The sequence below is a fragment of the Galeopterus variegatus genome, unplaced genomic scaffold (genome assembly GCF_000696425.1).
Source record: "Galeopterus variegatus unplaced genomic scaffold, G_variegatus-3.0.2 Scaffold540, whole genome shotgun sequence".
In the NCBI taxonomy this organism is placed as follows: domain Eukaryota; kingdom Metazoa; phylum Chordata; class Mammalia; order Dermoptera; family Cynocephalidae; genus Galeopterus; species Galeopterus variegatus.
The window spans coordinates 375,318-401,163 of NW_007726651.1; the positions used below are offsets into that span (position 1 = coordinate 375,318).

The 25,846-nt window shown below is 45.0% G+C and overlaps 1 protein-coding gene across 13 annotated transcripts in view; it reads right to left on the minus strand.

Moving 5' to 3' along the window:
• IKZF1 (IKAROS family zinc finger 1 (Ikaros)) overlaps window positions 1-25,846 on the minus strand; it is a 93,604-nt gene that overhangs the window by 15,246 nt on the left and 52,512 nt on the right. For 4 of the 13 annotated variants that reach the window (XM_008569889.1, XM_008569886.1, XM_008569885.1 and 1 more), the window contains exon 3: window positions 3,143-3,310. The exons of 5 other annotated variants lie outside the window; for them this stretch is intronic. In XM_008569889.1, coding sequence (XP_008568111.1) covers window positions 3,143-3,310 — 168 coding nt within the window. Of the gene's footprint in view, window positions 1-3,142; window positions 3,311-8,824; window positions 9,086-25,846 lie in introns of all 13 variants that reach the window. 4 more of the 13 variants (XM_008569882.1, XM_008569881.1, XM_008569884.1 and 1 more) reach the window with 2 other exon arrangements.

Sequence of the window (25,846 nt, forward strand, 5' to 3'; positions counted from 1 at the left end):
ATATATATATATATATATATATATATATATATATATAAAAATATATATTATCTTTATCTACAGAAAGTGATGTGTCCTCAACACCAGGAAACAATGTTGTAATATAGAATGTTGTCTAAAATTGCACATTTTATCAAGTACCACATTTAGAAAGTAATAGAACATAGGTAACCTGTCAATGTCCTTTCCCGCAGAAACTATAACTTTAGTAAACTTCACAATTAAAATTGTCTCTTGTCTATATGGCATGGTGTCTGCACACCCATTTTTTCTGAGTATATGATTGGTTTTAACTCTGCAACATAAGAAATATGTTTGCTGTGAGCAGCTGAAACTAAAGTATGTCCTGAAGCATAGCCCAATATTCTGTGGGAAAGAAAGTCTCCAAGCTTGCAAATTCCAAAGAAAACTTTGAGGAAAGAAAGGGGGTCCCTTCCCTACCCTTCCAGACCTCCAAAACTCCTCTTGTTATCAGTGTGGGAAAAATTCTATAACTCTATCACCACTAGCATGATGGTCTGTGGAATCTCAGGCCACCACCAGTTGGGAAAGCTATGAGGTTGATCCTGATTTTTAATGGAATAGGGGAGTGGCCATTCCACAATGGAATAGGACATAGACACATTTGAGTTTGCCAAAGGCTGAGGTCTTCATTTCATTTTAGTGAAATCATCTTGAAGAACCTAAATCACTGAGCTTTCCCCAAGAGCTGTGTGTGTATGTCAATGGCACTTTCAGATGGCAGAATCACCAGCATCACTGGATTGATGATGATTTGCCACAATAGAAATAAACTGTCCAAAGTCTACTACCTGTTATATATAATTACTCAAGTAATGAACTATACTTAGAGCTGGATGCCATCACACATGGATTAAATAAGCCAGCATGGAGCTAGATAAAATACTGCACTTGATGATCATAATTTCATAATAAGAAAGAAAAGAGGGCAGCATCACTGTAAGTTTTAAGGAGTGTTACGCAGGAGAGATTTCTATTGCAAATCAGAGTAATTCAGGGATGGTGATGATATGGTTGGTGTTAACCTAAGAATGAGTCTCTGTGTTTTCCACTGACATGAACTTCCTACCATCTGGAGGTAATATTGCTGTCATTGTGTCTCTGTCTCCATAACTCCTCCTCAGTGACAGATGTGAAGCTTCTCTTCCCTAGGTCACCTGTTAGCACCGCACAGACAGCGCGATCCTCACAGCAGAAGCCCACACGGCCTGGTTTGTCAGTCCCGGCACCACCTTCACCTCCAGGTGGGACCACCGCACCTGCTTGTCACTAACACCTGGAGACATTTAAAAATGTTCAGTGCATGTTGTCATCCTCCCGCCTCTGGGGAGCTGTCTGTTCTCCCTGTCCCCTGCAGCAAACCTCTCCCAGCCCTGAGCAAGTGTGCCGTCCACTGCTACCTCTGCTGACCTGCCCACTCTGTGGTGCCAGCAATTGCTCAGCTTGGTGTAGCCCCTTTCTTGGGGCTAAAATTTTAAGAAGCTCACCCAAATCATCATGATTTTCTGATTAAAGGTATCTTGGGCGCCTCCTCTGTGTTTACCTTCTGGAATGAGGTCAGCATGGAAAGGAGATAGCTCAGGGAACTCCACTGAGACTCCTCTCCCCCTGTCTCTCGCCGTCCAGGTGAACTCCCACTCACCAAGAGAAAGCCCAAGTTCTCGCCAACACTTGCTAAAATGTGCACCACACCCCTTTCGAGGATCACTGCAGAAGCACACATTTGTCTAGAATCCTCTAAAGCAAATTTTAGAAACTCACCTCTCAGCATACACTCAAGCTCTGCCCTCTGCAGGAAGTCTCTCTTGACCCTCCCAACCCGAGGACCGACGGTCCCTTCCTTATGCACCCACTGTCCCTTGGACGCTCTGCCATGCCACTTGCAACATGCTGGTGTGCACCCTGAGAGGCTCAGTAAATGTGTGACAAAGAGATGGGCACACTAAGAGGCCCCTAAAGTCCCCTAAAGCCCCCCAACCATCAAATACATGCATCACATTTGGGAAGAGATGGCCTGAGCCTGTGTGAACCTTCCACAATGAGCAAACACCCCTTCTTGGGGGAGGTGTCTCCTTATACTGCTCCCTGAGGATGCCAGGAGGGGACTGGCCAAAGCGTCTCCATCACCCACAGTGCCTGCTTAGAGCAGCTGCTGCTCGGAGAAGTTGGTGGACTGATGGCAGTCTGTGAGGACAAGCGCTGTAAGGGCAGGGACAAGGGCCATCGATCTTTTGCTCCCAAAGCCTCGAGCAGTGCATGACCTCAAATGTCCCCGCTGGATGGTGTGAAAGATACCTGTGTGTGTCATGTTGTGTAGACCACACTGGGGGCAAACAATGCACAGCAGGCTGGCCAAGAACCCTTCCTTCCTCTGATTTGTGGGATTTGGGGGCTACTGGATAAGGAAACACCCAGGAAGAGTTCTCAGGAGGCAGAGGATCTAATCTAATTAGAGGTGGATTCAGGTTTCACAGGTTTCCAGAACTATCAAGCACTTATGCAAATGATCTTGCTGAGACTCTGGGTATTTGGGATGTACTTTACTTTCTCATTCAAAGAAAATGCTGCTGTCTAAAATCTGGCCCCAAACTGGCCTCTCCACCTGAGGCCTTGACCGGTTTCTGGCATGAGAGTCACACTTGGGCTCAGTCTCTGTGGGCGTGCCCACGGATGATGGGTTATGCCCTCAATCACCTTTATCTTTCACCTCTGCGAAGAAAACTATCCCTATTATTGCTACTGAAATTACAGTAATAAGTGTGGCTTAACAATTAACACGAAGAAATGTACTTTAAACTATTTGGGCATTAGCAGTATACCCAGTGTAAGTGTGGCTGGCAAAATCCTTTATGAAAACCCCATTCACCTGACAAAATGGGATGAGGAGGCATCTTCTGAAACACACTACCTTAGGTGAGCCTTATGAGTGTGCATGCGTGTGTGTGCATGTGCGTGTTTGTGCACGTGTGCATTTCCCACCCATTTCCTCTAGTTCCATGGGCAAAGGAGATTATGGGATAGGGGAGACTAACAGCAACGGAGTGGTGGCCAGTACCCCATAGAGGATGGCGCGCTGGGACCGGGCACCCAGGTAGCTCTGGCCTGTGCCTGGGGTACCTACCAGAGTGCGTGCGCAGGTGGCCTGTGAGGGCGTCCCTCCGGCGGCAGGCGTAGTTGCAGAGGTGGCACTTGAAGGGCTTCTCCCCGGAGTGCAACTTGATGTGCCGTAGCAGGTTGCCTTTCTGGGTGAAGGAGGCCCCGCACTGATTGCACTGGAACGGCCGTTCTCCTGGAACCGAGAGAAGAGAGCGGGTGAGAACAAAACTCAGCGCGGGGACAAGAGGACAACACCAGCGAGAAAGTTGTTTCCCACAGGGGCTCGGTGACTTCCACCGGCTGCAGGTTTGATAGAACATGAGGCTTTCAGACTAAACCTGCCAGCTCCTTAACGCTCCACTGGCTGGGTCAATTTGATCTGAAAATCTAATTTTTTTCCCCTAAATCAGAATGGCACATCACAATGCAAATTCAAACTCATTTAAATAAAGTGACTGCAACATTTTGTGATGAAGAGCCACTCTTCCTGATCAGCAGTTTTGGAATAAACCAATATCCAATTTTGCGTGTTGTGGCATTTGGTGGGTTTTTTTAATGTGGCTTTTTTCAAAGGGTCTTTAAAATATGCCACTGAAGCAGCAAAATAAAAAGGAAACTCATTAAAAATGCATTTCAGGATCACAAGTTCATTTCAGCGTTACATTCTTATATTTAAATGAAAGGCACTTCATTATAACAGTTATAATAACTTCTTTTCATTTACATTTTCCCTGTATTTTCCCTTTCAATTTCTTCTCCATTACCTGTCTGTCCCTAAGCAGGCAAATCAGGAGAGAGACAGACAGAGAGAAAGTGAGGGTGAGGGAGAGAGAGAGACTGAATAAAACGAGAAGTTAAGAAACTCTGCAGGAAGCTCCCACCTTCCAAAGAAAAGTCCCAAATCTCCCTACGGCAAGGATGGAAAAGACAGAGTTGCGTTGAGGTTTTGTGATTTTTAATTTCTTCACAAATCCTGAAACCTTTAAGCTATTATGTATCTATATCCATAGAAGACAAGTTATATTTTAAGTACAGATATTCTAAGAGGTGCAAGTTAGTTGTTTTTAAGGAATTCTTTTTCAGTGCAGTACTACTGAATTTGTGACTAAGGAAACACTTGCATCTCTGCTGTGAATGGCAGAGCGTGTGCTATATTCTGGATCTGCAAAGGGATAAACAGGTATCTGAGAAAAGAAACATGCTATTGTCTTGCTGATCTCAAAATCTGAATCAGCGAACATTTCATTTAACGCCCACCTAAGACACTGATACATTTGTCACATTTAGGTAAATATTAAAGATCTTTTGAAAAAAAAAATGCTTTATTTAGAAGAGGAGCACTATGCGGCCAAAATTCCTGGTGTATTTCCTAGGGACAATTTTTTTCTTAGGAAAAAAGAACGTGTTAAAACGTCCATTTAGCCATTTCCCCAATTGATTAATGTGACTGTAGTGAAGAAGACAGCACTTATCAAAAACGATCAGGCAGACGCATATCTGGTACTATTAAAATCCACAGCAGATTAAATTTAAAAATCCGTATTGGCACTTGAATTTCATGACAATCATCACTTTTTTTTAAGTGGGCAGGATGGATGTGCTACTATAAAAGTTGAAACTAATTTATAGTGATATTCAATTATAGGCAAGTGGAGGGGTCCTGATACTAACCAGATGTATCTGGTATTTGCCCAAATCCCTATCTGGATTGAACTCGCCTGAGCAGAGAGAAGGGGTTTAAAGTCAAGCAGTTGGAAGGTGCTGGTTAACTAACTCACTTACTAACTCTCTTAGTTACAAACCCATGCACATAGCTGATTTAGATGGGGAGATTAAAACAGCTGGTAGCCAGGTAGCCCCGAGGAGCTTCCAAAGGAGGTCATTTAATTACATGTCTGGACCTTCATCCCATGTGTGTGAATGTGCGTGTGCAATTCCAAGTGGACAAAAGGGAAAAATAGAGTGATCCTGTGTGCAGTGGGACCCAGAGAGGGAGAAAGGGAACATGTCTTGCCCACAGATCTTGTTTGGGCAGGGCAGACCCTCAGGCTGGCTGAGAAAGCTAATGTCACAACCATTCTCTTAATAAGGATGTGGGGACGATCCTGGTGATACAACTGTGATTGTAGTAGGACCCAAAACTAGAGTATCCACCTCTCCACCTATGACGTGGGAAAGACCCCTTTCCATGCTGGCAGGTGCTGGGGTCCCCTGTTCCTCCCTAGAGCTACGGGCGTTGTCTTGCTCAGTCCGGACAGAAAGGACAGATTCTTACAGCCACTCTGCCCTCCTGCAGAACAGGCAGGCATGGAGGGTGTGATCTGCAGGCAAGGCGGGCTGCACTGGGAATCTGCTTCTGATCGCCGGTGCCTACGTGAATCCACAGCCCAGGGCGTGGGGGTCCTGAAGAGAGTATTCCCAAAAGTGACAACAGAGTGCTCCTCTCAAGGGAGTTTCCCCTGGGGAGGTTTTACCAGGTAAGGAACCAGCCCCCATTCTGTGTGTTCTCCTTCTGTGGCCACCGCCTGCCTTCTGCAGGACAACAGCTCATATTTGTGGTTAAATGAGATCAAGTTTCTTAAAGGTCATATTTAATTTTATTTAGTTGGGATGAGGACTTTAATATCATGATCAAAATTTGGTGTTTAATCCCAATGACTCTACAGATCTCCTACATTTGGGACCCTCTGTAACAATGTTGAGTCCCTTTTCATAACTTCATTGGGTAAAAAAGAGTCTTTGAGGATGCCTACCTTATGAAATCTCACAGCAGAAGAAGGTGAATTAGAAAATGTGTCTGAACTGCGAGAACTGTCCTGGGGACTCTGCCACTGCACCTCGTGGCAGCGTTACCACCAGGGTGCTGTGTTTAGAATGCATGGTGCCTGTTCCTTTTTACCTTACAGGTGGGAGCAGATAGGCACAGGGCTATACAAAATAACTACAATTCTGACACTCTTCTTGGTCTTTACTTTGTAAAACCCCTTGGTCTAGAATAATAATGCGTGCATCTGCAGGGCAATTTTTTCTCTGCATTTTCGCTTCCTTCCTACAACTCTCCAAGGTAATTCTCACACTAACCCTGAGGTGTAGGTGCAGAAGGTGTCCCTATTACACCTGAGTGAAAACAGGGGCAGTGGAGTGCTGGTACCAACAAAGTGTAGAAAACGGCACCAGTGGAACTTCATCAAGGCGGTGATGGGGCAGGGGCAGAGGTCTGTGCCTGGGAGATGTCCCCTGCAGTCCCTTTGGCTTATCAGGGAAGGCACTGGGGAGCCCTGCAGTGCCATGCTGGCGTGGTCATGGACAGGAGCAGGAATGGCCACAGTGCAAGTCCTAGCTTGTCCACATTGGACCTAAGCTCCCAAGGGAAGATCTGCCCCCAGTGGACCTGTTCACTGTCCACTGCTCAGCTGCACGTCCCCCCCATCAGAGGATGCTCTGGGTCCCTGCACTCCTGGGGGCCTTGAGAAATGCCCGCCCTCGGCCTCCCCCAGGGTCTGAATCAGAGTCTGTGCTTTCAAAAGATCCCAAGTGGTTTATATGCCCCTCAGAGCTTGGGAAGCATTACTCTAGAAGTGTGCTACATGTAGAGCATTTAGAAAGCATGCCTTTTCTAACATACTCCACTGAGATCTCAGGAAAATGAAAACCTTCTTGGCATGTCTAGTTATTCAAACCTAGCGTGGCCAGACTATGTGTTTCTATATCTACCTGTGCCCCTCCATGTTTGTGCAAGTGGAAACACATTATGGAGACGACCCATGAGTTCATTGCTGCAAGTGTTACATTTTGTTTTGCTTTTTTGAGTAAAGGGCAAGACAGGAACTATGAAGTTGATAGTGTGTCCCTATTTCTGGAAGTTATTTGTTTTGTAAGTGAAGAATTTGTGGTCTTGGTGAGTATGTGGCACTTTGCTCCCACTGGTTGGGAGAAATGAGCCATCAGCAGGGCTGCTTTGCACATCTGTACTCAGCAGGTTTACTCATTACATGTAATTATTCTTTGTATCAAGGCAAGCAGTTATTCTGTTTTGGCAATTTGGCATGCCAGAATTTGATTCACTTATCGAATATTTATTTAAGAGAATTTTCACTGTACAGTCATGAATTAGCAGGAAAGCAATTCACTTGCGAGGACTATTCCTAATCGGGAATGTATTAGCACAGGAGTCCAAGCACCCTGCTAAGTGTCTATGACAGGGAAGTTCACGTTCACGTTCATTTCTACCTCACCCCAAAAAGAATGGGATGGCTCCCAGCACGCTTACTTAGCGTGGGAGGGTTCTGTCACACCGGGTACTTTGAGGATTAAGGTACCCATTAGGAAAAGCAAAGCTTGCTTAATTTTAGAAGTTAAATTTTTACTAAAGATGGATGTCTACTGAAAATAAACTTATTTATGGTTTTCCAGATATATTATCAATGGGATACATCATCTTGTAAACTGCCCTGAATCAAATACAAAATTACAACCCCACAAATATCTGCATTTCTTGATAAAATCTGCTATACCTGCACAATGTGCTTTGCATCTGTTTTTTTTCCCCCTTTCTGGGTACTACAGTGGCAGACACTAGCTTTACCATGGTCCACCAAAGCCAGCTCACAAGCAGTGATGGCTCAGCGCTTCTATATTTCACATCCAAGCTTTCAGTGATCACTAGAGTCGGTGGATTTATCGTGTATTATCCACCTTTAGGGCAGCTTCCCACGGAAAGAAAAGTTTCTGCTGAAATCAAAAGAAACCTCGTGCATACAGTTAGAGGTAAAATGTGTGCCATTAATATTTCATTTCTGAGTCTCTTTAGCACCATCAGAGGTGGTGACTCGGCAGTTCTGTTGGACAAGTGTGAGACTGTTCAATCAACACGACTGACTACCGGAGACACAGGGCGGGCACGATGTGGCCACTCGAGACTCGGCAGGGCTTCCACACCCCCCATCCCCCGGCGACAGGTCATCTTGTGAGCTGGGGCAGGACCACCTGACACTAATTGCCATATCCCCTCATCTCTGGATGCAGATATCACATTCTCTTATACTTTGAAAGCCTCCAGTAAACCTCTCAATAAGACAGGGGCTTTGGCATGAAATCCTTTACTGATTTGAAATGAAAATTCAAATTGGCAATCAAACCCTTTGATTCAAAGTCTCACTGTTCGAGAGGGAGTCATTTGAAAACTGATCTGAACTCTTTCCGAAAAACTAAATTTTGCTGCAATCCCATCCTTCATTCATGTTTCTAAAAATCAAGCCCCACCTGATAATTTGAATGCAATTACAATGCATGTACGACTTAGGGTTTCTCAGTGGAACATCTGAGGAATAAGTTTTGGTGTCAGTAGATTTCTGTTTTGTCTTGTTTTGATAAGGACGGACCACTTAGCCCATGCATCCTACAGGGGCAGCTGAGACTCTTCAGGGAGCATGATATCAGGCCTCTGAAAGCCCTCGCATGATGCTGTTCACTTGTCCCTGGTTTTACTTATAGGATCAAATTGGTACATGTTGAGAAGTCCTTTTAAATGCTGTCCCAGAACCAGAACACCATATAGTCCCCATACGACGTGGAGCCAATCCCTTGCAACTGAGCTGCCAGTTTGAAACATGCTTAAAACACTCCCCGAAGACAGGATGTTTTCCTCCTTCCACACCCCACAGGACCTTCTCCAGGTCACTACAGGAAAAACTAAGCCCGGCCTTACCAGTGTGGCTTCTTTTGTGAACCATGAGCACATTGGGCCCGATGCAAATGATCCCACAGATATCACACTTTAGCTTTCCGTTAGGAAGTCGAATGCCTCCAGCTCCCGACAAAGCCGAGCTGCCTTGGTCCCTGTGGGGGGCATGCATTTTCTCTCCCGAGGCATCAAGCATTCGTAAATCCTCCGCACATGCCTCCCCATTCATTTCACAGGCACGCCCATTCTCTTCATCACTCTGAGTCTCTACTTTAACATTACCGGCTGAAAGAAACAACACAGGAGGCCACTCAGTGTCACTGCAAAAACAAAACAGCACAGCAGCAAAAACATAGTCGAACACATGCAGGGCTGCTCAACAGCAGGTCTTTGCATATACCAAGGGGAGGGCACTGAGCCTCCGATGCTTGGGGCCTGCAGAGGTCACAGGAGACACAGGGATGGGGCGACACAGGGGGTACCTGCTGGCCCTCTCCATAGATCTGAATGTCTCTGAAAATGCATGAAAAAGCTACTTATAAAGACTGCACTTCAGAGCTGGGTCCTCACTTTAAGCAGGGTGAGGTCACTGGATCCATAGCCTGGTGGAATCCTCAGAGTGACCCGAGGCTGAACCCTACACCCTACCTGCCAGATGAGCACCTTGCCCTAGAAGGTGAGTACTGGGGAACATAATCCAATTCCCTAGCATGCGTGAGCTTGTTTGGAAAAATACCCAATACATGGTTATCAAGCCTGAAAAGCCTCTCTTATTCATAATGTTAGCTACCTTTCTACTAATAAACTTTGGAACAAATCTTGGTCAACACTTGCTCAGAGTTCTGACCAAAGATCCTTTTCAGATTCCTGAAAGATGTGTTTCTTGGGTACATGATCATTTAAATTCCTTTTTACCTTCCGGTGATGTAAACAAATCCTGTGTCCTAAAGCAGAGGTTTCACTTACATTTCTTGCACTTGCTCAAAGGTTCCCTGGGATCGTTTTTGAACGTAAGAGACATGGAAGAGCTTCTCAAAAAGAAAGAAGCGTGTGTGTGCATGTGTGTGGCAGGGGGCCTGCCAGTGTTCATGAATACGGTGACCAGGGTTTTCTCTGCACTGTTGTTTTCTCTAAGTCACTTGCAGGGTAATTATGTCATTTGCATATTTATCTTCATAAAGAAAATAAGAGACGTTTGTTTGAATTCTTCTGAAACTCTGCCTGGATGAACCCAGGACTGGATGAACTGATGAACACAGGACTGTAGTAACTAGCAGAGGTTCAGGTGCACTGAAAATCACTGCTTTTACAGACTGATAAGAGAAGGCAGGTAAATTTCACCAAGATAATCAATGAGATAGATGACGATCATGACCATATAATTTCTGAACAACATTTTCAATGAATGCTTCTCACAGTTTGATCCCCAGAGAAGCAGCATCAGTGTCACCTGAGAACTCGCTAGAAATGGATTTCCTTGGGTCCACCCACAGCTACTGACTCAGAAACTCTGGGCTGGGCCCAGCAATCTGTGTTTTAAAGAGCCCTTCGAGGGTTCTAATGTGCAGTCAGGACCGAGAACAACTGTTCTAAATAATCGACTTAGTTAATGACACTCCAAGTTTATTTGACAGATTCCTCTTGGTTTGGAGATCTAGAGTCCAGACACCGAAATCAGAATACCTCGTCTGGAATCTCAGCTCCACTACTCAAAAGCTCTGAGATCTCAGGCAAGTCATGTAACTTCTCTGTGCCTTGATTTCCTCATCTGTAAAAACAGGAACTATCACAGCACTGGCCTAACAGGGTAGCTGTGAGGATTTAGTGGGTTAACAGATGAGAAGCTAGCTTAGGACAGGGACTGGGACATGGTGAGCAGAGCTCCCAATACAGACACTACATGGAGCAAGGCTCCACCTAACTCCAGTAATGTTCACAGCACTCACCACATGCAAGGTGCATAGCCCTTTAAGTGCACTCCATTAATTAACCCTCACAACAACCCCGTAAAGGAAGTACCATCACTGTCCTGTTTTACAGTGGAAGGAACTGAGGCACAGAGAGGTTGAGCACCTGGCCAGGGTCACACAGCCAGCAAGTGGCAGAGTTGGGAGCTAACTGCAGGTGCCCAAATTCCTAACTACTACATTGCTAATGTTTTCCCATTAGCTCCTTGATGAAAAGAGCTACAGACAAATAAAGAAACACAAAATTAATTGGAACACAGGCCACAGCCCCCACAGTGGATTTGGAGACCCCAAAATGAGGATGTACCTCTAGGCTGAACTGTGCTGTCTCCTCCCATTGGAACCTGGCATTATCATGGCTGTCCTGAGAAATCCAGCAGCGAGGATTCTCCAAATACTCTTCTCTACAAGATTCTGGAGATCAGAGATTCAGAGCACCTCGCATCTGCTAACCTCCCCAGTGCCAGAGACAAGAGGCCGAATCCTACAGATACGGTAAATGAAGAGGAGGCAGCAGGTAAGCGAGACCGGCTTGCCGTCCAGGCAATGGTGCTTACTGACCACGGAGTTCTCTACAATCAGTATGCTCCGGTATGTGCTCAGTGTCTATCAGGTGGAAGCTAACTCACTGGGCCTTCACAGCTCACCAGCGTCTGCACCGGCAGACTCTAGACACACGATACAGTTGCAAAGATCTGTGTACTTTTTAACCTAGGATTATTTGTAACCACCTGTCTTAAGGGTTTTTTTTAAAATGAGACTGAGGCATTCAAGAGCACACTGGAGCAAATTACAGTTAGTGTGGCAAGTTCTTTAAGCACGGAAGCTAAGACACAGGTTGCACTTAGCCCAGCAGGGCTCCCGTGGCTGCAAAAAAGACCACGCAGAAGAACTAGTGTTCCTCTACTAGGGTTGATTTCATACATTTAGAGGCATATAAAGAACTTGCTCTTGCTTTCCCGAGGACAAACATCAGTACATGGTCCACTAACACCTGCCAGAAGCTACGTCTTGTTCTTCTGTGTTATCAAGAACAAGTATTCCTGTGACTCTGGCGTGCTCTACGGCGCGTGCTATGGATGACTGTGGGCACTTCCTAGGGAGGAGCAGAACAGCAGGGACACATTGGGGATGACCTTCGGGTTTCTGGCTTCAGGAGCACCAGTTCTGCCAAAGCAGGCTGCTTGCATAGGGAGGCAAAGCTCAGTGTCAGGACGGAAGCAGATGAGGAAGCCTGGGGAAAGCTTGCAGTGGGTGCTGCCTTCAATACCACAGAGGTCCTCCAAGCCAGAAGACTTGCTACCAACTGCTAATTTGACTTGTGGCAACTGAAGGCGGGACTTTGTTATTAGCCTACATAGCACCATTGCTGAGAGCTATAACAGAACAACAAAAAGAGGCTCGGAAAGGCATGTGAGTCTATCCCAAGTTATCCTGAGATCAAGGTGGATACCAAGGTACAATTTTAGGTAGACATGCTCTAGAGATGGATAGGTGTGAGGACAAAAATAAAAAGATCTGTTATGCAGACCTGTAGGAACAGCAGTAAGAATTTTCAGTACAGAAAGAGGTAAAGCTCAAAGAAGAAAATTAAGGATGCTGTGATGTTCGAGGTTTCTGGAAAACAGTTTGCAGACAATATCCCCAGATCACTGTGGGCAAGGCCAAGGGACCCTAAATAAGGGAAATCTGACAGAGGGGTCCTAATCCACAAGTGCCACGCATGTTTCTAAGTAGGGGCTCAGTGGCAGGTGCCTGGCGTTCTGGAGCTGGAAGCTTGCTAGCACTCTGAGGACAAATGGTAGGCCGTGTGATGACAGGAAAGATCCCTATGGTCTAGAAAGGGAATGGAGGACCGCCAGGAGTCGGGGCAGGGTGGGGGGCTTGGAGAGAACTAGGTGGGCCACTGTCAACCACGGGGCAGGTTAGATTCAAGCAGTGGGTGGATTTTCTCCAAACACAGGCAAAAGGTCCTTGTGTCTTTGTGATCAACTGCAAACTGGGTGCTGGTGCCATAGAAAAAACCAAGAGATATCCGTCCACCCAGGAGGCCATCCATGAAATGGGCGTCTCTTATCTGGCTAGGAGAATACAAGTGTTATGCTAATTATTTTCGTAGATGACAGAGACTGGGGCTTGAAACTATCTTCATAAGTTGCAGATATAGATTGGATCTCAAAAGTTGGAACCTAGTGGGGCCGGCCCAGTGGCGCACTGCTACAGTGCGCCTCTTGGGAGTGCATGGCGGCACTCCCGCCGAGGGTTCAGATCCCACATACAGACCGGCTCCCGCTCACTGGCTGAGTGAGGTGCGGACGCAACACCGAGGGTTGCGATCCTGTTGCTGGTCCGGTCCGGTACGGGCGTGACACTGAGGGTTGCGATCCGTTGCCGGACACGAAAAAAGACAAAAAGGAAAAAAAAAATTCTTCTTATGCCTGGGAGTGAAATAGCTGAGTCACATGATAATTCTGTGTTTAAATTTTTGAGGACCCAACAAACTGTTTTCTAGAGCAGCTGCAACATTTTACATTCCCACAGCAATTTGTGAAGGTTCCAATTTTTCCACATCCTTACCAGCACTTGTTTTGGAACCTAGTAAACATAAATGTAGAGTCCAGGAAATTAAAACACACATTTTAGAAAGACAAGCGCAGGATGAGGGTGTAAGTGTGAACAAAGTTTCTGGAGTGTGAGCTGAATGTAAGCTCAATCCATGATGTGGCCAGAAAAAAGGAAGACAGGAGATGCGGCTGCAGCATCCTTCGCACCAGCCAAGTGCTACGTGTGCCTCCTTTCACAGACAGCAAGCGCAGGCCGGAGTGGTTTCAGAAGGCAGGAAGTTAGCGGGGACTGACACCAATTTCTACAAGGAATGTCCAAGGCCCTGGGCACTCTTGGCTCAGAAGGTAACGGTCAGAGCTGAGAGGTTGGGGCGGGAGAACTGCAGAGACTCCTCTAGGCACCTTGGCCATGCAGGACTAGACCTCCCCTCTCCCTCGGCTCCTGAATGTGAAGAGAAGGCGCCTCAGGACAGGCAACTGCGGATGGAAGCAAGAAAGAGGCTGTCCCAAGAGGGGGGTCCGCAGCCACAGGAGCCTCTGCAAAGAGGACAGTGTGCAGGGGTGGTGGGAGCCCGGGCTCAGTTCCATGGATGCGCCTCCCACCCAGAAGAAAGAAGAGAGGGCCCTGGTCCCGAGGGCCTTCCCCTTTACCTAGAACAAAACACAAGTGGTGTTTGGCCTGTGCGTGAGTGTACACATCCACTGAGTGGGTGCATATGAGCTTTTGTGGACCCTTGATTTTAAAATCCACATCCTGCAGAAGCAATGATGCCCAGGGTGGCTTCACCTGATGCGGGAGGTGATGGGGAATGGAGGACCAGCGCCTGCCTCCCAGAAGTTTCATACTAAAATACTCTGCAGCCCACCTGAAGGGACATGCAAGGCACCCACTTTACTCTGTGGAGAATGCTATAGGATGAACTCATTTTCCATTTTATGAATAACTGTCACTCCCTAAATGGTCCAGAGCCACCCAAAACCCAATTCCATGAAGGCAACTGGCCGCACCCTTCTCTGGCTCCTGGTCCCCTCCATCTCCTCCTGTACTTGGACCTGGAACTGCTTAGTTGTGGTATTATCATGAAATGTTACACTCTGCCTGAATATAGGGAATACACTTATAAATATTTTGTAACACTCCCTCCCCTTTAGGAAAATGTCAGATCAGTAAGGTGCTGAATTGAACTGATTAAATATAGAACATGAAATGGAGACTTGTGCCTTCCTTTCCCCGGAACACTCTGGCTCAGGTCCCCCAGAGCTATTCCACTGACTGGGAGATAATGGACAGGGGCCCAACTTTATTATTCTATAAATGTGGCTTATATAAAGACGAGAGTGTTTTCAAACCCCTAGTCCAAGGCTACTTTCATTCCCAGATGCTATTTAAAATTAGAAAAAGTGAAAATTTTACTGTTATATATTTTAGAGGTCTTGTCTGTTATTAGTAACCGAACAGTCCTAAGAGAGACCCCATGCCCTTGAACTTAAAGTGGACTTTAGCATATCGATAGGTTTAGAATGGAAGAATCTGGAGAATCCATGGAACTCAGAGGTCAACAGGAGCCAAGAGGCCTAGATCTGCTGCCAAGCACTGCATGCACTCATGAATAATTCAACATTTTTAATGCATAGGTATAATGTATATTGGCAGTCCCCACCTTACAAATGGGTTATGTTTCCTCTTCCTTTCCTTTTCCTTTTTAGAATGTGTCTCCATATTTAAGAGTAAATGTTTGGTGCTCAGAATGCATTTATCCATTGAAAACATATTCTAAAACAGTCACTCCACAATGAGTTAAGGCCACATAAGCTTGAAATGCTCAATACTTTAAAGGAAAAATGGGAGACAAATATTCTTGCAACAACGGCAACTAGCAAGTAAAAATCAAAAGCAATAAAAAATATTTAAGATACATCTTAAAGCATGGTAATTAAATGAAAATTTGAGATGATGAGGATATATATATTATATACACATGTATACAATATTTTTGTGTTACCTCTAAAAGAGATTTATGAAGGCCAGCCCGTGGCTCACTCGGGAGAGTGCGGTGCTGATAAAAGAGATTTATGAAACTTTCAAGCATTTAAAGGTTAATGAAACCTTTTATTACAACTTAATGTCATTTAAAATGTAGAGTTTTTTTTTTTTTTTTTTTTTTTTTTTTTTGGTCAAGATGCATGATTAGAAATACTTTTCCCCTTATCTGTTGTTTTAGGCCTTTAAATGGAATGAAATCTGGGAGAGAGAAGAGGAAAGGCAAAAGAGAAAAGAGGAAGAGTATTACAGAAAGACTGACTTACAAGCACATATACATTTTCTTTAGGTAACGAGGGACACAAATGGGAGTAAAGAAGATACCTTAGGGGCAGAGATTGAAGGACAAGGTGCTGAGGGGCGGGGAGGACAATTGCCCACCATGACCACGAGGTGGCAATATTGACCCAGAACAGTTTGGTTGCTGTTTGGGTGAGAAAGTCCTCAAGGTCAACTACCATTTGCCTGAGAAGGATATTTACAATGTGGATATCGGGAGAGAAGAGTGAGAAAGAGAGATACTAATATTTTAGGAGCACATTTGTGTAAATATACAGATGGAAAGTGTACCAAAAGATTTATCATCCATCTTATAAAACCTGCAAGTATTACATATCCTCATGTGCAGCAATCCTTATATACTAAAGATTTCACCAAAGGATCTGCTTCAACATCACAACGTGCTTGAGCCGAAACCTTCCTCACATTTAACACAATTTCTTAGAATGTATTATCTTACTCCTAAGTGCATTTGACTTCTCAAGACATTTCAACAATGTGATTGTTCATCTGAAAATTAATATTTCTTTCTCCTAGTCCCTTAATGTTTTATATATTAATATAAGCTCACACACACAAGTATACATATACACATATGTAAATATTTATATATACATACGTATGTGAGTACTTCAAAAAGTTCGTCGAAAGATTTGTATTATCTTTCAATTCCATTTTCCATGAACTTTCTGAAGTCCCCTCATATATATCACAAAAATAAATATCAACCTATTGTTTTAAAGTTGAATCAAAAGAATATTAGTACAAAAAAGATTTCCATAACTTTTATATACTGGAAAAGCAGTCGATCCCTTAGTTACCAAATAGTTTTTGATAACCAGGATGTCAGAAACTTATCTTTAACTGTCACTGACACCTTTTAAATTAGAGCCTGTCTTCAAAATTGTTACAGTATTAACACAACCTGTTTTCTGATGTTGCTTTATAATATTAGAGAATTTATTAATACAGGCTCCGAATCTTATGTTCTAAGGAGGTTACCAACTTGTATCACTTTAAATATCAGCTCTCTATACATTTTTTAAAAAGCATTCTTTATTCCTTTAAGGATGTTGCCCAAATATATTTATCATTTATCAGCTCTCAATACCTAAAAAAGAAAAAATGAAATTAACATCTGTTTTTGGTTTAACAGTTACATCACAGAAGCTCCCGCCTGCACCACGTATTAACAGTATGTTTGTTCATGCAGTGAGGTGCCGCAGAATAACGGCCTGAAGCCTGTGACTTTTCTCTTCTCAGTTCTGAAATTAATACTCCAGACCAACAGAAGGAAAGCCTGTCTCTTTCACTTGTCCCACAAGATTGTAAAAATTATCTTGAAAATATCTTGGGTTGTCTGATGGTGGCAGAAAGTATGGCCATTTTAACATCACACAGTAAAAGGAAATAATCATGATGTTAATAACAAAACCATTCTATGGCATCAGTAGAGTAACAATCTTATTAGTACTATTCTCTGTCACTCTACTGTCATGCTCTCTCAACTGTCTAAAGCTTACTTTTGTACTTTACTGTATAAATGATGTCTCTGATGGTAGATGTTTAATGAAAAGGATGGTAAATATTTAATTTATCTTATTTTATCAAGTGTTAATTAAGGAAGGTGTTGGTGAAAAAACATGCATTCACAATATTTGCACGATGGGAACTGAGTATGAGATGAATACACATTTCCATTTTTTAAAAACAAAGTATATACTTACGAGAAAAAGATTTGGGAATTATTGCATGAAAATCCCTAAAGCCATCAGCCCCATATGTAACTGCAATAAAGAAGGCAGAAAGAAATCTGGGTTGTGATACTGTAACAGAGATGCAGCAAGAGTTTAAAAGAAAGCCATTATTTTAAAAAGTAACATATTATTGCTCAAAACCATTGCTTAGCTTCTCATCTGCTACCGTTGGCCCTCACGTAGGCAACAGAAAAGTAAACTCTCAGAAACAGGGCTGCAATCTCCAGGGGTCTCAACTCATGGTGTTACATACCTTATAGAGTAGTTTGGAGCAACCTCCAATGTGTTAAACATCTTAGAAGTAGTAACCCCAAACATTCTAGAACTGTGAGAGCCAGTCAGCAGAACTGGTTCAGGATCTCAGCCCCCTCGCCCAACAGCTTCTAGGAGAGCACAGATCTCCTTAGAAGCAGCACGTGTCCTGAGAGGCTGATTGCACTGCAAAATGTACTTTATTCAGCTTTTTCTTAGAAAGTGTCCACAGTGAATTTTTAAATGTTCATGCAAGACACTGGGTGGGGAAAAATTATTATTTCCCCCTCCCCACCAATTCCCGTGGGTATTACTTCCAGCTGCTTTTATCAATGTTACCACTGCCTCGAATCTCCAAGTTATTCTGTTTCATAGGGCAGAGTTTCCCAGCGTGTCCTGTCTCTTAGAACTTGGTAGATTCTGCACGCGTGTACACACGTGCACACACACACACAAACACAATTTTCTTTACCAGTGTTAGGAGACTAAAGACTCTGAGGTGACCTGCAGGAAACAGACCTATTGAACTTTGCTTAAATCAGTGTCTTCCAAACTTTCTGATCACATGCCCTCCCCCTTTTTTCCCATGAAAAACTTAATAAAATTCTGGGATAACGGGCAAACAGTTTGGCAAACACTTTCAAAGTTGTTTCTTGAAATGACTTGGCTTAATCATTTCCTAACAAACCCTTACTCTTCATCCACGTATTCTGTCCCCTGATAGTCCAAATCTAACAGGTCGAGTCAGTATCATGTGTCCTGCCAAACAGAGCTGCCCTAAAGTGGCTGGTCTCCATGCGGATGTACTTGACAGCTGGCAAATGATCAGTAACGTCACACCCATTTTACAGTAAGCTGTGCTCTTGTCTACGTTGAGCTCCAACCCTTTACATAAACATTAAGACCTCCATTACTGTTATTCTGTATCCTGGGGGTGCCCCCATCCATTTCAGATAATGGGGAAAAGACAAAGATGCTTTAAAGGGTAAATATTACCTTTTGAACACAGGGACGTTACATAAAACTCTGATTAAATGACATAACACTGAGATACTGGTGATACTGATATGGTGCCTAAATATGACTGGATTTGAAAGTTAACTTCTAATATGTCCCCTCAGCTGTACAGCGGTAGCTCAGTCACCGTGGTATGTGTGACAATGAATTCACTGGGGGCAGGTATTCATGTCTACTGGTAAATTGAGGAGTAAAGAAGCTAAGGGGTTAGAATCGAGAACAATTTCTCTAAAATTCATCTCACCATCAAGAAGTATAGCTTTGTGCAGTCTTGGGTAATCAACATGTAAGCCTTGAAATACATATTTTTGTCAGGATGTTTCCACTCCACACATTGCCATTTAATGTAAAGAATATTATAACACATTCTTAGACATTCAATGTTAATCACTTTTCAAGAGAATCACTTCTTTGCCTAGTGTAATTCAAATTAACTTGTTATTTTTTGTCCTAAATATTAGATTCCTTAAAAGTTTTGAAAATAAGACATAGCTGTGGCTATCGAGCTGTTCTACTCTTGTTCCCATACCGTGTTTATGCACCCAACTTCTGAGTTCAGAAAAGGAGGTGTATGTTGTTCTAAATGCACAGGTAATTGTGTCCGAGAACAAAATGTGAAGACCCGCTCTACTCTTTGCTGAAGTTCAGTGTCTTGCTTTAGAAATGCCAGGTACTTACAGAGCACTTTCCACAAACAGCCTTTAGTTCTCCCCACTGTCCCATGAGGCAGGCACTATTGTCATTTTACCAGTGAGCAAAATGGGGCCCACAGGAAGTTCTGGAGTTTGCCATCTTGGTGGTGAGCATGTCAATATGCAAATCTGAGGCCATATCTTGTTAACACATGACAGTCAGTGTTCAAAACACACACTGTCCCTATGCAACCTTCCTGAGTGGTAGAGGTTTTCTGGAAGCTGTGTTTCTGATGCTTGAGAGACACTGGCAAGTGTGTACGTTACCGCAGCTGTGCACACACTCATCAGCACGTGGGCACACTGAGTAACAGTGCATCTCCCAAAAGAGTCCCCAAACAGTGAAACGGTTGCCAGCCAGTGGCTTGGCAGGTGTGGCTGCTATGGACTCCCTGGCCCCACCCCGCATGGCCCTCACTGAGCCTAGATTCCCCACACACATGCAGGGCAGGGACTGAACAAGGACACAGAGCAGGGAGTGGGCACTGTGGGCACCGAGAGCTATGCCCCGAGCCGGCTGGTCTGAGCAGCTGTACAGTCTGAGGATATTCCCACGTTGCTTCTGGCAAGTGTAGAATGGGCCGCACGAGGCTGCTTGTAACTCATTTGGGGAGATTTGCAGGTGCGGATTCATCCCACCCCTCAAGACAGTCCTGCTTTTAAGTCTGAGACCTATGCTAACGTTGATCCTCTTGCTCCTCATACGAAGTGGTCACTGGTGGACCAGGGAAGTTGTTATTCAGTGATTAACTCAGCCTTAGCCTTGCGCCTTCAGTAAATCCCAACCCAAATTTCAGGCCATTGTTTTGTAAAAGGGTGCAGATAAAAACATGCATTAAAACTTTCTCTAATTTTCCTAAATTCCATGAAATACATTCTTCTTATCAAGAGCAAATTTAATTCATCTGGTAGGAATCTCTATTCCCAAAACTGTCGTAAGCATTTTCATATAAAATGCTGTGAACACCTCAGATTCTGAATCCAATTCAGATTGCCAAATTGATGAACATTATGTGCAAAAAAAAAAAAAATTAATGCCCATGAACCACACTTTTCAGTTTGCATTTAGCATATAATTGTAAACTTCTGATGCTGCTGTCGCCCTCAGGAAAGGCTAAAACACTCGAGACCTTCAAAACAATAGGGAGGAGACCTGCTCCACTTTCAAGCCCAGGAAGGACATTGGCAATTTTCTGAGGAGGGTAGACACATTTGGATTTGTATTTAGGAGAATTTAGAAATAGGCTATAGTTTGACTTTTACAAATATTCTTTAAATCATATTAACCTTTCAGTCACAGCTAGATCATTAGTCTCTTACAACTTGCATAAGCATGGCTTGTAGCAATCTTGGCAATGCCCACGGATCTGACATTTCACAGAAGGGCATCTTAATCCTGTGACTGAGCTAGCATGAGAGTCACTGGGCTGTGACAGCAAAGGATGGATGAGAGGACCAGGACAGAGCACTGAGAGCCATGTTCCTGCTAGAGTACTAGCTACATCCAGAACAGGGACCAAATCTAGAAGCTTTTAAAATCCCTCCAGACCTCAACATTTCCTGGATGGGACAGATTTGTTTTTAAACCATCCTATAAGTTTTGGAGTGTCAGTGTCAGTTGTCACACCTAAGCTGGGGACTCATCAGCAGCTCCTTCCACCACGCACCCAGCTGTCGGTGCAGAACGGTTCGACTCTGTTGTCACTTCTGTCCCCCCATTCCACCTGCTCCTTCTTGTCAGACTTCAAGGTCCTGCTGTGCAGGTGATAGTGTCCCATGCTTCCCTATATCCTGCTTCGCCCCCAGCATAGCACCTTCCAGCTAACGGACATGCAAAAGGTGGTCAAAGGAGGCAAATAGAAACAGCCCAGGGCCCCTGACTGTGGGACCCACCTGGGCTCAGTCCCCACCTCTCTGCTCTTTCTTCTCTCCCCACCCCATACAAGCACACGCACAGCCTTCCCAGACCCAGCTCTCCCTCCTGCATCCCCATGTGGATTACATCCATTCTAGCCTCATGGGCTCTGAGTTCCCTGGAGACATCAATGGCATCCCATCCCAGCACAACCAGGAATCCACGGCCATCACCCAGGCAAGGCTGCCCAGGCCACCTGGCCTCCTGCCTGGGCTTCCTGTGCATGGTGTGGCTCAGGGATTGGAGGGTTTGCATCTTGTGGACCTTGCCTGCAGGCTCCCCTCTCAACCTGTCCTGCCCATTGCACTGAGATCATCATAAATGCTGCTCTTATAAAGTCACATCTTCCACTGGTCTTCACTGTTACAACGAGACAAAAATGTTGTCTTGTTTCAAGATGCTCACACAACTGGTGAGCAATGACAGTCTCTCAGCAGGTGATACTACTCAGATACTCGAGGAGGAGGTGAACCTTATGCAAAACCACTAAAAACAAAACCCAAACATCTCAGTTGTAAATACCCTGCAGTTTCCATTTAGTAGTGTGTTCACTCACTCCATAACTAAGCCTCAGTCCTGAGGGGAACGTGTCCTCCCAATCCCAACAGATCTCTGGGTACTGGATTGCAGCCCCTCCTCACACCAGCTCACCCCTGCTCAGGTAGTAAAGCTTCCCTGCCTTGCAGGACTGGAGACCCTTCAGGGCATGTTCATGCTCCCACCCTGGGGATGCCGATTCAGACACCAGACCTCTCTCTTGGTGATAGGAGCCTTGACACCTCCATTCCAGAATCTCTGAGACGTATGCCCAGTGCTGGAGCTTGCCGTGGGTCTCCAGCCCAATTCTGCACTCAGACAAAGAGGCTGTCACTGAAAAGGACTCTGCTTCCCCGCTTCCCACTTGCTCTCTGGCATAACGCCGAGGAGAGATGAGGTGACCCTTCAAGGGATGCTGAGTTAACAAACGTCTATGACTTTCTGAAGATAACCATCACAGCTGAACATTTTCAGAAACCCGTTTACATTAAATGACATTTTTTTTTCAGAATATGTGGCAGAAAGCATTTTATTTCTCATGGTGCTTGCTAGTGTGGTTCCCAGGAAACCCAGTGCTGTAACAGAGACCAAGCCAGTGACGGGGAAAAGCATCCTCACCACCTCTCTGTTCAGTGTCGCGCTTTACTGTAGTCCATGCGAAGTGAGCACTTGTGGACTGCTCTCTCATTCATTCGCATGGGTCCTCTGGCTTCTTCTGGCCCATGTCACATCACATGCTGCTGTCACTGAGCCTGACACTCCTTGTCAGCAGGAAACGATGGTGGTCATCCTCCCATAGGCAGGAAGAGGCACTGGACAGGGAAGCAGGCACGAGCTTCAGGGCCATGGGCAGTGGTTGGCATTGGCTCTACCTCCCACCAGCTGTGCTAACTACCCTGCACCTCAGTGTTCTCATCCACCAAATGGGAATAATCAGGTCTGCATTATCAAGTTTAAGTGAAGATTCATGGTTATAAGATCCCTGCTCTTTAGCAGGCACACTGAGAAACAGCACTGTAGCTACTGTCTTCGTAGAAAGCCACAGGCAGACAAAGATAATGCCTATCTTCTTGTCAGCAAGGACCTCAGGGCCTGTGGGATTAGCTACACCCAACTGACATTCACCAAGTGTCTCAAGTGGAAAAAACAACAGGAATAGGGCTTTGCAAGGCCACCGAAGGCCAGGAGCAAAGGCAGATGCTCTCAGAGCAAATGCCATGGGCACCTTCGAGCTCTGCATCTATGTGGTCTCCCCTTCAACTCCAAAGGCACTGGGGGTACTCACTCCACCTGGGAATGGGGTTGAGCAGACCTGTCTCAGGACCTCATTTGCCCTCACGGTGTTTCAGGGTTACTGTCAGGACAAGGGACAATTTTGGTTGCTTCAAATGGGATATGCCAAAATGTCAAATGTCACTCTGCTCTACTTCAAATTTCAGTTGTCAAATCTACCTTCCAGAGCATGAGTCAATGTAGAGAACACAACAGAAGACCAGGGTCAACCAATGTCTTCTTCCTCCTGATGTGGCACAACATTGCCATAATTTTAACTTTTCCCCAGTGAACTAAATAGGACAGAGAAAGTTCTGATAGATAAACCTCCGGCTCAGAAAGATAGAAATGGATAAAGGCTGTCCCCTAAAAAACAGAAGTAAACAGCAGGTTCAAAAATGATGGCTCTATTTATGGGATTAGCTTCTAAATCATTATTTCCGTACCATTTGCAACCTTTCTAGATCCTGAGACTGGAATGTTCTCTCACCCACCTCTCAAAGGTATTTCATGTCAGCCTATTTCCAGGCCTGGGATTTCCCCAGAACCACAATTTGGGAAAAAACATTCAGCAGGTTAAAGAACAGGCTTAGGGATATTTTCTGAATGCTATATCCTTCTTGCTTTTTCTTTTTTTTTTGAATGAAAATAATATTTTTGTAAAAATAATATCTGCTTATTCTACACATATCAAGCCTGCAGAAATACCACGATGTTATTTAAGGAAAATCAAGTGAAAAGGACAAAATGGAAAGAAATAATAATAAAAGAAGAGTGAACTTTGTTCTAGCTTTAAAAAGTGAAGGAAAAGAGATATTCAGGCAATAAATAGGGCTGAAGAAAGTTAAGAAGGCTGGAGGAATAATTATCAGACAGATTTTTGTCATGTGCCATGGGAGGGTGCACTGGTGGATATGAGTGAAAAATTAAATTTTATTTGGTTTGTCATTCTAAATTGTATCCCAATGAGGGAAATCTATACAGGACCATGTAGGCCAAAATGCTAAGGGAGGGAAATTCTACTCAGTAACTGAGCTGCACACAAGAGTGCTGGCTGTGCAGACGAGCAGGATGGCATCCCAGAATGTTTCTGTGACCAGTAGACGTGCATGGAGGGCCACTTTCCTCTGTCTTGGCCCTGCAAGGACAGGCAGAGGACACACTAGGCAAACACTACACACTGCATGGCAGGGATGGCAGGCCGCATGGGCAGGCGTGGGACCGAGGAGCCGATCGGCTGCTGGGGCATGTGCTTTAGCTCGTGTAACTGTGTGTGTGTTTTGGATGTGGTTTGCCCACAAACACGTTCTCGAGAAAGCAACAGGCTGAACTGTTGCTTCCAGTGTCAAAGGAGTTTGGCCAAATGAAGGACTAAAGACTAAAGGACATATTTTGACTGTTGAACTTGACCCAGCTTCCTGAAATAGGATGTGCACTTAACACATGGATGAAGGATAGGATACAGGACTCTTGACTTAGAATGAGGAAACACCTGCAAAGAAAGGACTGAGAATCTCACCCCAAATCTGTTGCCTTCATCCCCCAAAGTGATCGACTGAGAGAAGCCCAGGGCCAAGCTCCAAGCTGTCGAACACTCACAGACATTCCTGCCCATCCCCAGAACTGGCACGGTGTCAGCCCCCAAAGATTCCAGAAGCCCAGGCCCTGCTTCAGGGAGGCCAGAGATAAAGTAATCTCCCCCAGGACACACACAGGGTGGACCCTCTGCTGTCCCTCCCTCCCAGAAGCCCAACGGGTCCCTGTCAGAATTCCAGGCAGAAAGTGACATAGCAAAAGAGGAAGGATGGGACGGCTGACACAGTTGGCTGCACGACCCTCTCGACCCCGCTGCCCTCAACCCACAGACTCAGCCCTGCACACGTGCTGTCTTCAGATGGGTGCTGATCTTTGAGGAAAAAGGGGTGTTTATGTATTAATCATGTGGGAAATGCTGGTGGGTCAGCAGGCCTCGGGGGACTTTCCTACACTCCAGGTGGAGATGTAGCCTTTGTTCCCGCCAGGGCCATTTCTTCCCATGCTCCTCCCAGAAAGCATATTTCTCAGGCTCCAGCCAGGCAGTTTGCCGGTGGTAGGAAAGAGAAGAAAGCACAAGCCAGCTCAGCATGTGTGTAACTGAGCTGGCCGTCTGTGAAGGGAAGCAAGAGCTGAGTTTGCGAGCCTGGCTGGGACTCAGCATGTGAATTGGGGATACGTCTGGCCTGGTGTGCTAGCCCGTGCACACGTGTGTGTGCACTAGGGATCCTGTGTGTGCATGTGATGTGCATGTGTGTGCATGTGTGCACCTGTGTGTGTACGTGTGCACCTGTGTGTGTGTGTGTACACATGGCAAAGATTGCTCTTGCTACACTTAACAAAGGCAGCTCAGTGAAACGGGAAGAGAGCACATTGTGTACTGTGACTTTCCATTAAGAAGGACAGTGATGGAGACAGGTGGACAGCAGTCCCCACTGTTCTAAACATCAGATCACCTCCTGTGCTCACGCTACATTCACCACACCCCCAGCTCTGTGAGCACAGGCTGCGGACAATGCCCAGGAGGTGGACTGGGTCTCTATGTACTGAGAAGTCACGATGACACTCATGTTCCCTCCATTTCTTAACCAGGAAGGTTCCTGTAGAGATTTCTGGACAAAGCACTGGGACTTGGGGCAGAATTCTATATCTGGATGATAAAGTCACACAGTGGCTCTGAGAAGACATAGACAAGAGATGTGAATGCTTTAAGCCCTTTA